A 14,394-nucleotide genomic window follows, 5' to 3' on the forward strand; every position below is an offset into this window, starting at 1 on the left:
GTTTTATTTATTTACTTTTTCAAAGCAGACGGAAGTAACGGATGAGCATGACAGCATTAGAGTAACTAATGACAACACATATCTGGCTGTGAAAAGAACTGAAGAACATGCATATGAAACACTAAATAAAAGCAACCAATAAGAGGTAAAGAATTTAATGAATTTGTGTGCATCTCATGGAAACCTTCTTTTATTTATATTTTAAATATTGGGTCGAAGCATCCTTTGTTTTAAAGTTTTAAAAATGTATAAAGTCATGCAGTCATGGTGCATGTTGTTGAAACTGTTGTGACAATAATACTGAAGTATTCAACAATCTGCTTTCGTTGTGAACAATAAAGACCAATTTAAAAACATCTTTTAGAGAATTTAAGAACATAAACAAACATTTAAGAAGGACAAATATGCCCATGGAAACAACTTTATATTGAGTACATTATTTTGTAGTTGCATGGGCTATATCATATATGAGGGTTGTAATGGCGGTACCTTAATGACGAATAACGGTAAAAAATCTTGCCAAATGATGTTAATAATAATTTCTGGTGTATGACGATAAAATGTACATTTTTCTATGACAATAAAAAAATTGACTGATTTTGACGAATCACTTTAAATACACCTTATCGCTATTTAGTCCAATCCGGAAAAAAGCAGTCATTTAGACAACTTCCTGTTTGGGTCAACAGGCCTTGAACAGATAAACAACAAAGGTCATCAGTAACGAGCTGAGGGAGGGAAAAATTTAGAAAGCGATCAATACGAAACTTTGATAGATTATGATCCACTTTTTCGAAACTCAAATTATAGTCAAAAATTATTTTGTTTGAAGTATTTACGATGTTTTAAACAGATCTCATTAAAAAGTATCATGCATGGTGCATTGTTTAAACAGGGCCCCAGATAGCTTCAACTGGATGAAAAAGTTGTGTAATTTTAGAACTTATCCGGAATGGAATAAATAGCGATTAGGTGTATTCTTTCCAAAAATAATTGTAATGGATAATTATTTGAGACCAGGGCTTCCAAAACGGTCATATATTCCGGACTTGACCGAAACTTTCATAAAAAGTCCGGCTGCTCTCAGCCTCAAACGGTCAAATAGAATTGGTTTGCCACTTTTTGTTATTCAAGGCATTTTCATAAAACGGTCATTTCAATTTTTACCAACTATCGATCGATAAAAATGTCCGTTTGGGGCTTTGGGCATGTCCGTTTGAGCATTTTAGTTTATAATTGTGGCAATCTATTTCACAAAGATATTTCGGTCATAATTGGGTTTAATAAAACAGATGCAGCATATTTCAGATACTTTGAAGTGTCTCAGTTAGTCTAATCCTCTGGGTACATAAATGTACCGCTTGGTCTTTAGCTTGTGTACATCAATAAACAGTAGAAAAAACACGTTTTCTTTTATTTAAATAACAACAAGCTGTCAAACAATTATCCCTTCAATAAGTTATATTGAAGCCATAAATCATTCACTGATTACAGGTTTGTAACCTTTGATGAGGTGTCCTTAGCTTGTCTTTATCAATAGAATTAATGATGCGTAACACTGTACATAAAGGTGATCAGGTAAACGAGGTCAAACATGTAAGCGTGTATGGAACAACATCCTATTTAATTACGCTTTATAGATATTATTTTAAATGAGCATTCAGTTTAAAAAAGTATCCTGATATTTAAAAGTTATTCTTCAAATAAGGATATTTATAAATGAATAAGTATGATATATTATTGTATTTAACACTGTACATCGTGTTAAATACTGGGGTACTCTAAAGGGGAAAATTTATTGAAATATATAGAAAAAACACCGAGAATAGCTGAGTTGTCCAATAAATAAGAGGGGGCGTTCTCTATTCTTGTTTTCATATTAAAAACTGTTTTAATAATTGAAATCATAAAGAAGAATATCCAATCATGACAATCTCCGACTGTTATAAAGACTTTGTCTCAAATTGAACTTTACAAATCTGCCATCATGGGCAAACGTAAACGTGACGATTCCGATCAAAATTCGAAATCTGCTAAAAATGCTAGAAGCTTTATTCATAAATGGTTACAACTGTTTTTATGGTTAAGATTTGACAGTATGCTAAATCAGAGACATATAATATTATATGTCTCTGGCTAAATGCCATGGTTTGTGACATTTGTCAAAAACATAAACTTAAAAATAACTTTTTGAAAGTCAGCCGTTGTAGAGCATGCTAATAGCAATGACCACGTTCAAGCTCTTAAATTAGAGACAGCTTCCAAAAGTAATCCAATTGTATCAGTATTTGAGAAAGTTCATGAAAAGACTGACAACGCAATGTGCACCTTGTTCCGTAATGCTTACTTACCAATGGACAAATTTCAGTCAATAAATGATTTAACTAAGTTAAATGGTGCCGTGATCACTTCTAAATTACATCAAGAGAACAATGCCTGCTCCGAATTTATTCAGACAATTTCCGATATTACAGAGAAAGAGGTGATGTCCGACGTAAAGTTAAGTCCCGCCGTGGGAATTATGATCGACAAGTCAACTGATCTGGCTACGCAAAAACATTTAATTTTGTACTTATCAAACCTCAAAGCTGGTGAACGGAAAATTAGTTTAAATTATTTATCAACTGAGTATGTTTTTATTTATTCTTCTTATTTTCTAAATCAGGTTGGGAAATTGTACAAAGAAAAATGTTATTACTGTTCAGTAGATTTTACACGGTTTAGAACAATATCCTTCATTGGGCCTCCTCAATGTTATCTATAAATACCGCATCAGTTGTAAAAGTCACGTGGTCAGGTAATCAATACACAAAAAGAAAAGTATCACGTGTATTGATGATCAAGTTGTACTGCAATTAAAGCCAACATCAACAGTTTCAAATAAGATACCCTTAATTTACAAAGTGTTAAGTACTCACAGAGAGAAGATAGATTATATAAACAGAAACAAAAACATGAGAACAGTCAGGTACTGAAGCTGATTGATGCAATGATGGTTACTGTATTACGATACACAGAAAAATGACACAATACCGAGGATAATATTTTATTTATTTTTAGAATGAAGAAAACAAAACAGTTATAAATAATTTTATTGCATATAACACTACTAATTATTTAGACACATATATCAATTTATGCATCCTCTCAGTTACATTTAAGTATCCAGCTGATCATTGACCGTCAAAATATTTCTTTGAAAAATGTCCGGCTGTCGTCAGGAAATTTTGGGAGCCCTGTTTGAGACCACTGCCGAAATTACGATAAGGATATGTTGACAAATCACAATTAAAATTTTAACCAATTTGAGGCTAATGGTAGCTGAAAATGACCATTTGACACCTGACGGTAAAGGGCATAAAATTCCTACCCTCCTAAAAGTTTAACTGATAAGTACCCGAAGTTTATTTGTACATGTTTGTTTTATTCATCATAATGCTTTTTGGTAATCAGATATACACAATTCCTGGATAAAAAAAATGATACTTTCCTGCAATTTATATTTATGCTTAAATGCATTGTTTATTTTACATCCCAACTGTTGTATTGGTTTTTGAATGAAATCAATATGACTAAAGGTGAACCACAAAAAGGACCCTAAATTGAACTGTGACGTAAACAGTAATTTGATTATAATCGTTTGCTGGCAACAAAAGCATGAAGGATACCAGAAGACTATCCCTCTGTGTTATCTGCACACCTGTAATTGTATAGTACATGTAGAAAGGCCTATTGCTTCAAAAATATTATACTGAAATCAATAATATAAATGATTTGATGTTGTGGGGAAAATAGTGAAGAGAGAACAATATGCCAATGCCCATGAGCAGATCATGTGTGATGATTGTATTGTCATCTATTTTTCTTGCTCAAAACTTTCCTAGTTATCCAATGGAAATATACAATAAGTGCTATATTCTTTTTTACCTTAGACTTAACAGATGACAGTACAATAATGTATGAGACCCCAAAAAATTGACATTTTTAATTCTCAATCATTTACAAATTAATTCTTACATCTTCTTTTGTTCACATTTCAATTAGATTGTCATCTCACTTCTTTTGTTCACATTTCAATTAGATTGTCATCTCGCTTTTTTGTTCACATTGCAATTAGATTGTCATCTCGCTGCACAAGTACTGATTCATGTACCTAAGAAAAACTTTAATTTTTAATTTGATCTAAAACTTTATTTATGTTGAGCTGTATATATAGTGCAATAAGCCATATCTCCTGGGCAGTTACTTGTTATTTAACAATACTTTGAATTTTATTAAACCAGCCGAGCATTACATTGATTGTCTTCTGTATTAAGGAATGCTATGAGAATTGGTCTCTATCTTTTAATGTTGAACTGTATCAATGATTTTCGGATATACTATGCAGTCTCTTTCTGTTTCATGATATTATATATTTTAAAATTTTATTGGACATTTTACCCTTTGAGCAACAACTGTTTTTGTCAATGTCCAATAATAGTTAGGTCATACCATCATAGTCTTTGGAAGACATTGTGTTCGACTTCTATTTTTTTCTAAAGTAAAGTTTATTCTTCAGAGCATAAAACAGCAAAATGGAGATACAGTATGTATACACGAAGAAAAGGTCTGAATTTGGCCGACAATGTAACTTCTCAGACAGACCAGCAGAACTTCATGTTGATATTGCACCAAATCCATCTATTGCACAGGAATATATTGAAAGAAATCCTGTGGACATTGGTATACAATGTGTCCAAGAAATGTCAGAGCATGAGGTAATATTAGTTAAGGTTATTGAAGGTCATTTAAAAAAAAACCATAAGATTCCTATTTGCAAATGGCACTCAATTTTGATTTTTTCAATTCAAACAATCTATAAGTATGAAATGAAATTCAGATATTAAAGGTTTCCTTGTATAAAGGACATAATATATGGTCTTGGGATGTATTTGGGAAAAAAAAGAGAATGTATCACTAATAAGTCTATTACTTTTATATCATAGATTTTCAAGGAATATTTTTCTGGAAAATGATTTTGTTTATTGTTAATAATGAAATTTCATTTTACTTTGATGTCACTATTTTGATCCACCATCTTCTACATAAGGAAATGCCTGTACATGTACCAAGGCAGGATTATGACAATTGTTTTCTATTCGTTTGATGTGTTTGAGCTTTTGAGTTTGCCATTTGATAAGGGACTTTCCGTTTTGAATTTTTCTTGGAGTTCTGTATGTTGCTATTTTATTTTTTTGCATATTGGGCTCACATTGTCAAATCAAAAGTTTATACCAAAACAGTTTCTATTGGTATTTTGGCTAAATGAACATCATAAGCAGCTTCCCCTTTCCAAAAACAGTTGTGTAAATTTTCTTTTGGTGTACACATTGTTTTATTTTTTCCTCAGTTTTACAATATATTAGTAATATTAAGTCATTTTTTTTCTATATACCTCCATGACTAAAACAAGCTTTCATGTTTGTGAGGGCAATCAAAGTTCATTCCAAAATTCCAAATGATTAAATATAAAAAAATAGATTAATTTTACTTTAAAGATAAAATTTACAACAGGACATTGTATTTTTATTATTCCTGGTTCACTCTATAAGGTAGAAACTTGTATTTTCATTATTTGTAAAAGTCCCTTCTCAGTATTAATGAAAGTTTTCACTTGACGTTTAGATTAACACAGAAAGATTTGAGACAGGATCAAGGGGTATAAACCACACAGAAGGAGGTTGGCCAAAAGATGTTAATCCTGCTGAGGTAGAACAAGTCTCCAGATACAGAAAGAAAGTAGAAAAAGATGAAATGTACATCAACACAATCCAACAACTCGGAAGTGTAAGTATATGTCAAAGCTTTTATATATGCATGTCTTTGTATGAAAAAAGATGTGATTAAAAAATTAATATACTCTCTTAAAATTTATTGCTCTCACGTCCAAGTTCAGTTAATTTTTGTTCACTGTATATTTTTGACAATAAGGATTTAATATTTCAAACTATATACTAGCATTAAATAGTCAATCATACTGAAAATGTTTGAATATTTGATGCTGAAAACTAATGGGGTAAGTAACCATTTATTCAATCAAATGATGGCAACCAAATTTTGTATACCAACATTTTACTGTAAGCTTTAAAAGAAAACTAAATCTTGAGTGTGAAACATTTAGAGTTCAAAAAAGGTACACATCTTCATACCAAGTTGAAGTCATAAGAAAAATCTGTTTATTTTTTTGTCATTTTAGATTATGGAAAGCAGAATCAAACAGAACAATGCAATAGACATATATGAAGAATATTTTGAAGATATAGAAGGAGATTTGGTGGATGAGACACCCTCAGCAAAGACTATCAATGTATTCAGGTAAAAAGCAGTATTTCCTACAATATTTTTGTAATTGATTCATTAGATTATACCCAATTCTGGAAATTTTGTGTATTGTAAAAAAGACCCCAATCAAATAAAAATCAGTATTTGATAATTTTTCTTCAGAGATCCAAATGAAATCAAACGTACAGCAACACATATGTCCTGGTTTCCAGATGGTCCAAAGAAACTGGCTGTAGCTTACTGTAACCTGGAATTTCAAGGATCAACACCAGATACCAGTATGGAGTCTTATATCTGGGATGTTGGTAAGTGTGAACAAATATGTGTCTAAAGCTTCTTATCTTAGATGTTCAGAAAACGTGATGGAAAACAGTATTCTCTGATATATAGAGTTTTATAACAAGATATGGGACAGAAATATGATGATAAAGAATTTTCCTTTAATTGTTGATTGAAATATATAAAAGGGGTCATATAGTATATAAAGAATTCAGGTCATGTCTACTGTGCAGTGCACTTGTTTATTGAATATGGTACTTTGCCAAGGTTATCATAAATTTATTGTTATGCATTCTGAACCAAAGCCAAATTAAAAAAACCTACAAAATAATTTAATCAATATTTCATACATATGTACAAACAATTAATGAATGAATTGGTTTCCAAATCAGACATTAGTTTATAATTTGTCTGGATTTTTTATGTATTTAAAAAAAACAACAACATAGAAACCTTTAATTAACTTATTTTCCTTAATAGTTATAATCATGACTTTTCTTCAATAGGCATATTCTCTTGTCAAATATCACATCTATATATTCTCATTTCAGAAAATCCTAACAAACCAGAAATGATACTTAAGCCTGTATCACCATTAGTTTGTCTTGAATATAATCCAAAAGATTCTCATATTTTACTTGGTGGTTGTTACAATGGTCAGATCGGTAAGTTTCAAAGTTAAATTGATTTATTGATCTCAGATTTTTTAATTGATAAAAGCATAATTTATATAAACTAATGTCGATGCAAAACTTGTGCGTATGATATTGTATAAAGTTCTTGAAAAAATTAAATATTCTTGTGAAGCTGACCCAATTTACCTTAAGTAATGAAGGAATTTAAATTGACTTATTGTAAATTAGACATCATAGGTCACATTTTCAATGAGTAAAAATAATAATTGATTACCCAGAGTTAACTGGACCATAAAACCGGAGATATGTTAAACATTATAGAACTTATCAATACTGTAGACTGAAAGCATAGATTTATTTATATATATACTCATGTATTTTATTCGTTATCTGCATGTTTTCACACATATACTTTTCCCTTCTTTTCTTTGAAATGAGAATATATATGTTGAGACTAAATTTTGCAGCCTACTGGGATACAAGGAAAGGATCACAACCAGTAGAAATTTCACCTATTGAACAAAGTCATCGAGATCCTGCATACAAAACCATATGGATCCAGTCTAAAACAGGAACAGAGTGTTTCTCAGCATCATCTGATGGTCAAGTGTTATGGTGGGACATCAGGAAAATGGGAGAACCAACAGAAAAATTATACTTAGATCCTACAAAGAAACAAGATCCAACAAAAGCAATGGGAGCTATGTCATTAGAGTATGAACCTACAATGGTATGTGCTTCATGATGTGAAGAATAATACTACCATCTCTTCCTTGTAGCTATCAAACTTTTGTTATTAACATAAAAACAAAAAACCTTTTTCGTTCATATTTTATATTCTTGATCATGTTTCTTTATAATGTAATTTACATGTCTGGTAATATTTTTAGTATCTAATAAATTCTGACATGTAAGAGGAAAATATATGAAAATTTTATGTTTGACCATTTTAACTACATTAGCAAGATTGTTAGTTTTACATAAGGGAGATAAATCATATTTTATTTTTTACAGCCAACTAAATTTATGGTAGGATGTGAACAAGGAACAATTATGTCATGTAACAGAAAAGCCAAAACACCAGCAGAGAAAATAGTGGCACAATATAACGGTCATCTTGGTCCAGTATACTCATTACAACGTAATCCATTCTTCCCTAAAAACTTCCTCAGTGTTGGAGATTGGAAAGCAAGGGTATGTTTTTAGTTCTCAAGATGAAATAAAATGGATATTGAAAAGAGTTTTTCCTAATGAGAAGTCATGAGATTGTTATTATGTTTTCTTTTTACAAATTTGTTCAGTAGAGCTGGCTGGTTGCCTGTAAAATGTCAAAGAATTTAGTAAAGGTGCTACCATCTTTTATTTATTTTCATTCCTTTCCTATACAGTGTATATATTTCATTCTTAATTTTTTTTAATGAGATTTTAAAGTAATGAGAAAAAAATTAAGAAAGATATTTCCGTGTTTAAATGAAACTGCAAATCGATGTATTTGTAATTGCTTGTGTTTTGTTGGAATTATAGATTTGGTCAGAAGATATTAGAGAATCATCAATCATGTGGACAAAGTATGTTTAAATAATAGAATTTATTGATATATTTTAATATTTACAGTTCAGTTAACCGTTGTTTAAAGAGCTATGGAAAGATAATGCCAGAATGTACCAATTGTAAAAATTCTTGACATTAAGACACACATTTTTTATGGTTTAAGTCCTGTAACTCTAGAAACTTTCAAAAATTCAAGGGAGCTAACTCATTGATCCTAAAAAATTGTAAAGTAAATTAATTCAAGCATTCTTGAACTTATGTGCATAATTCTGACTGTTAAAGTTCCATAATTAATGTTAATTAGACATATATTTATTTGAAATGAGGAATACTATCTAGAAAAGCATTGACTGGTTCTTTTATTACAGACAATACCAGTCATACCTTACCGATGGTTGTTGGAGTCCTGTTAGACCCTCTGTGTTCTTTATTACTAAGATGGATGGTACACTGGATGTATGGGATATTATATTTAAACAGAATGATCCTACACTCAGTTTACAGGTAAACATTCATTAGGCCACACCAATTTGATTAATAGTTCTTTGTTACTAAGATGGATGGTACACTGGATGCTTGGGATGTTATATTTAAACAGAATGATCCTACACTCAGTTTACAGGTAAACATTTATTAGGTATATAGTCTCAACAATATATGTCTGGGAAAAATGGTTATGTCCCTTTGGCAGAAATAGAATCAGTTAAATGATAGTTGTTCAGCTACTACAAGGTAACAATGAAAGGAATTTGAAACATCCACACAGATATATCTTAAACAAGAAGGGTTTTCTGTTTTCTTATGTCCTCACTATAAATAATGAAGAGGAGGGTGTATTAAACATTCATTGTATACCTCTGTTCTAAGAACAAACTAGTTGGTGTCAAAACCTCCTTGAAACCATTAAAAGGATTTCTACCAAACTCATTTGTTGTGTTTTTTTCTGTACTTAGGATTCCCAAAGGGCCTATTGGGGAGTTATGACCAAAAGGAAGAAGGGGCACTGGAATTTTAGTTCCTGAAGGAAAAAACCCTCAATTTTCTTCTACAACAATGTTACAGTATAAGCATAACTCAGAAAAGGGTCTAAAATTAGAAAATTAAAAGTTTTGAACTGATACAGAAAACCCTGTATTCAAAGTAAAAGTTTCACTCTAGTATAATATTTAAGTGTTTTTCAAATTTTATTAATTTAGTAAAATATATTTCTTTTTAGGTTTGTGATGAGCCTCTCCATAGTATACGTGTACAAGAACAAGGTAGATTGGTGTCGTGTGGTTCACACTCAGGAACAACAACATTGTTAGAACTATCAGACAGTTTATACTCATTACAGAGAAATGAAAAGAATTTAGTTACTGCAGTATGTATAGCTTTTTTATATAATTTATACAGGATTTCATATGTACATTTATTACTGTAAACTATTGATAAGAATGAGCTTGATTAGTAACTTTATTTCTGTAAATGTTGTACACCAAAGTATGAAGAATATTACTACTAGCTTATTCAAACTGTGAATTTAGATGACTGAAATGGTCATTTAGTTAAATTTATGCACTAATTAAAAAAAGTCAAATTAATATCTGAATTTACACTTTTTAATGTTCTTATTATTAATTCATGAGGAAGTTGTAAATTCTAATCCTTGTAGATTATATCACTAATTATCATTCTGTATAAATAGGTCATTTGATTCCATTTAATTTGGTATTTTCCCTATTGAACATTTTTAAAGAAATATTTGACCTTAGGGTATTTATCTTCCTTGATGACTTTTAATGCATCTGTACCATAATTGATCAATTTGATCCATTTATGAAGGATTTCAGTACAAAGTCAGTATAACATGACTTTGGTAAACTTTATATTTCTTCAACAGATTTCATTTATATAATTAAAAAATATTTATATAATATCTATATTTGCATTTGATTTGTTAAGTAATTTCTCATATTCTTTACATCCTCCTGTACTTAAATGATTTTTTTTCACAGGTAGGGTTAGGTATTTTATAGATCTTTTTTATGTTTATTCTCTGAGTAATACCCTGATAAATGAATTTGATTTTCACTAGTATTTGCTTTTTTTTAGATGTTTGAAAGAGAAACAAGAAGAGAAAAGATTCTAGATGCAAGACACAGAGAAATGAAATTGAAAGAAAGATCAAAGAGTTCAGCAGACAAAGATAAGGTAACTCTATTGATATAGTGGATCTTTAGATATCCCAGATAATTTAATTTTTAAAAATATCATTAATTGCAAATTAAAGCTGTTCAAGATTATGAAAACAATATGTAACTGATTGGGTTTGTGTATTTTTAAATAGTTTGAAATGTGCAATAGAGAAATTGTTATTTGTGTTAAAAGATGAAGAAATTTTTTAAATAATTTAGATTCAAGTAATCATCAAAAGGGTAAACTTAGTATTTTTATTATCAATTGTTTTTTTTTAGGAGGAAGGTGAAAATAAAGGTGAAGAAGAATATAATGAAGAAGACTTGTACACAAAGGCAGAAAAAGAATTCTATAAGATTATTGAAGAAGAGAAGAAATTACATGAGAGACGACAAGCAACAAAAGAAGATATGGACAAGGGAGACAAGGGAAAGGTTGGTTCATTTTAACAACTCAACATTCTTATTTAAGAAAGATTCCATTCGGACTGTGAACCTTCTTTATTTGCGATTTGAAAAAAAAAGTGTGTTCAGAAGCTTATTTTTTAATACACCCTCTTTTAAAATTAAACAAATAACACTTGGACTTTAGTTTTCAAATTATTTAAGATGATACTTAGTTATGTCATGGATAATTCTTAATTACATTAATTTTTATTTTAGCAATCACCAATCCAAGAAGAAGAGGGTGAAGAAAAAGTCAATGGACAACCAGTAAGTTTTGTGTACATTAAGGGGAGACAATTTTTACATAACTTATATAGTGTTCTTTGTGGAGTTAGGTCAACATTAAAAGAGAGAGGGTTGATATAGCAATAAACTAAGTTTAGTTCTGCCACATGTTCATTTGCCTTTCCCAAGTCAGGAATACTTTAAGGGTTGTCTCTTATTTTATTATTTTAATTTGTTATTGATGGCAGATTTTTTATAGTCTTATAAATTTAATCACATTTTAAGACTCTGGCAAATTAAAGATTGACATATTGTATAGACACGTCCATTGTTGAGAAACCTTATGTTGATCTAATATTCATAGAATATGTCCACTACAAGTATATAACAAACTAATGACAGTCTGTGTATTAATACTCTTACAATGATTTATTTATTAAATAGACTAACGGTTCAGGAGGGTCTCAGAAATATGAAGGATACCCTTAAACTGTAAGATCATGCTGATATGAACATTCATATAAAGCACTTTATTATTGAGCATGGTACACAACAATGCACTAGCAATATCTCTCAGGAAATAGCACTCGTTTATGGTGATCTGCAAAAAAATTATTCTTTGCTGTCACACAGGCGGAAACCCAGTTGAAATTAAACAAAAGAAATGGAACTCTTTGTTAGAGAAGGTAAAAAAGGCCAAATTGGTAAATTTGAATTGTTTACATCTGTTTCTGTAGGCTTTAAAAGTTTAAAAATCCCCAAAATGGGGAATAATTTCATCGAAAAGAGAAAATCCAGTACACCTTTTCATGTTCGGGCATGTTTGAGTTGAATATTCTGTCTTGAAAACGTATACAAGAAAAATATTTGATTCATCATCTCGCTTCAGATTCTATTACTTTTATATATTTAGGCTCTTGGTTGATATAATGACATTAAAAATTTACAGTACTAAAAAATGAAATATATGGGTCAAGTGAAATACCTTTCTAATGAGTCATAACAACAGAATAGATGTGTTCGAATAACAAATTTTTACTAAAAGTAAATGACAACAGACTTTTCAAGTGGATCTTAAAAATGCATAACTTCAAAAAAACTTCATTTTTTCGTGTGTGTTAGCTAGGTTAATGAGTCTTCAACCTCTGAAAATTTTTAGTCTGCCCTTCCTCTAAATATTTAATTAGAATTTTTTTACATATTTTTTAACTTTCAAAAATTCCCCTGACAACCGATCAGACAATAGTTTAAAGTTGATCAAATGCATAAAAGTACATTAAATGATGCTTAATAGCTAGTAGATACATTTGTCTTTAAAATACAACTGGCATATAAGGATCGTAATGATGCTATGTGGATGAATTTATCGGTTTTCAAGAGCTAAATTGACAGCGCGTCATCACTATAATGGCTTCCATTTTTACGATTATAAAAATTAGGTGGCGTAATGGGGAGATAATTTTGACGAAGTAGAATCCTGACTGCACAGAAGCAACCCAGAAAAATGCAAGGAAATTTTGGTGTTATAATTGAATTTTGTTTGCTTTATGGTTTTCATACTTCACTACTAGTAGGTTGTACAGGTTTATGCAAAACAAAAATGTATACCACTATATCATTTAAATAGTAAAAAAGCACTCTTAGAATGGTTGCTTTTTGTGAAAGTGTTGTTTTTGGAAAACTATGATCACCATATAGGTTTGCATGTTATGTGGTAATGTCTTGATATTTTAGAACAGAATAGAATAAATTTTATAAAGTATTTGTTTATTTATATGCACTTATTTTCTTTTTGTACCTATGAATCTAGTAACATACATCTTTTCTTCACTGAAGACATTTCAGTTTAAAATATTTTATACATGAGACTTGACAACATTTAAATATATCAAGAAAAGATCAGTGTGGTCATGCACAAGATGCAATGAAAGTGTCTTTTTTAAATATTAAACACTTTGGCACTCTTTTATGGTGATCTGCGAAAAAAGTGTTCTTTCTTTGCTGTCACAATGGCAAAATCAGAAAACTGCAAGGAAACTTTGGTTTTATAACTGAATTTTGACCAATGAACAAGTAAACCTCATTTTATTATAAATAAACAGTAGCTTTTGGCTTTATCAGATTCAGAAAAGTGTATGCTGTATTGTATTGGTAATGAGTTTGTTTCTTTCATTGCAGGAAAAAGAAGAAGGAAAGAAAGATTAGTTTAACTGACATAAAACATCTTAAAAGAGGCTAAACAAAGTGACCTAGACTTTATGACAACTAAGATAGCATTTAGTATTGTTTTCATTTTGGATTAGATGCTGAATATCATATGTAATTACAACACTTATTTGAAGTGCCATTCATGACTTTTAAGAGAAACCATGTTTTTAAACACTATGAGAATTTACTGGAAATAAAATGTGCTACATTATAAATAGCCTTATAACGAACATAATTATTTATTGAAAATTAGTGGTTTTTACTTTTTTGTGATTCCATCTTATTTATAATTGTTAACGGACAATAAACTTTTTATATTTGTTATAACAAATAAATTACATGAAACAATATATTTTAGTATAATACTTCTACAAGTAGTCTATTGATCCCCCTGGTATATTCATATTATGCAAGTCACAGAAAAACTTGGGAGTAAAAGGATGTTCAAGTAGCATTTCAGTGAATGCATTTTTCCTCATGAATGAACAACATAAAACTAGACAGTTCCATGAGACCTTTCAAAGAAGGAAATGTTGCCTTGTAATGAACAG

The 14,394-nt window shown here is 30.1% G+C and overlaps 1 protein-coding gene across 3 annotated transcripts; it reads left to right on the top strand.

Annotated features, from left to right (window-relative positions):
* The first annotated feature begins 15 nt into the window (after nucleotides 1-15).
* Nucleotides 16-14,193, top strand: LOC127709035 (dynein intermediate chain 3, ciliary-like). Of its 3 annotated transcripts, XM_052214325.1 has the most exons (16): nucleotides 16-145; nucleotides 4,559-4,757; nucleotides 5,665-5,826; nucleotides 6,236-6,354; nucleotides 6,484-6,626; nucleotides 7,152-7,265; nucleotides 7,703-7,965; nucleotides 8,250-8,429; nucleotides 8,760-8,803; nucleotides 9,155-9,290; nucleotides 10,003-10,149; nucleotides 10,881-10,979; nucleotides 11,243-11,398; nucleotides 11,627-11,677; nucleotides 12,080-12,127; nucleotides 13,814-14,193. In XM_052214325.1, the coding sequence occupies exons 2-15, from the start codon at nucleotides 4,575-4,577 to the stop codon at nucleotides 12,122-12,124; spliced, it is 1,842 nt and encodes a 613-aa protein (XP_052070285.1). In that variant the 5' UTR covers nucleotides 16-145; nucleotides 4,559-4,574; the 3' UTR covers nucleotides 12,125-12,127; nucleotides 13,814-14,193. The 3 variants fall into 3 exon arrangements, with proteins under 3 accessions (XP_052070285.1, XP_052070286.1, XP_052070287.1); XM_052214326.1 differs by lacking the exon at nucleotides 13,814-14,193 and having other exon boundaries at nucleotides 43-145; nucleotides 12,080-12,131; XM_052214327.1 differs by lacking the exon at nucleotides 12,080-12,127 and having other exon boundaries at nucleotides 44-145.
* Nucleotides 14,194-14,394: the final 201 nt, after the last annotated feature.

The sequence above is a fragment of the Mytilus californianus genome, unplaced genomic scaffold (assembly GCF_021869535.1).
Source record: "Mytilus californianus isolate M0D057914Y unplaced genomic scaffold, xbMytCali1.0.p SCAF_7, whole genome shotgun sequence".
Taxonomy (NCBI): domain Eukaryota; kingdom Metazoa; phylum Mollusca; class Bivalvia; order Mytilida; family Mytilidae; genus Mytilus; species Mytilus californianus.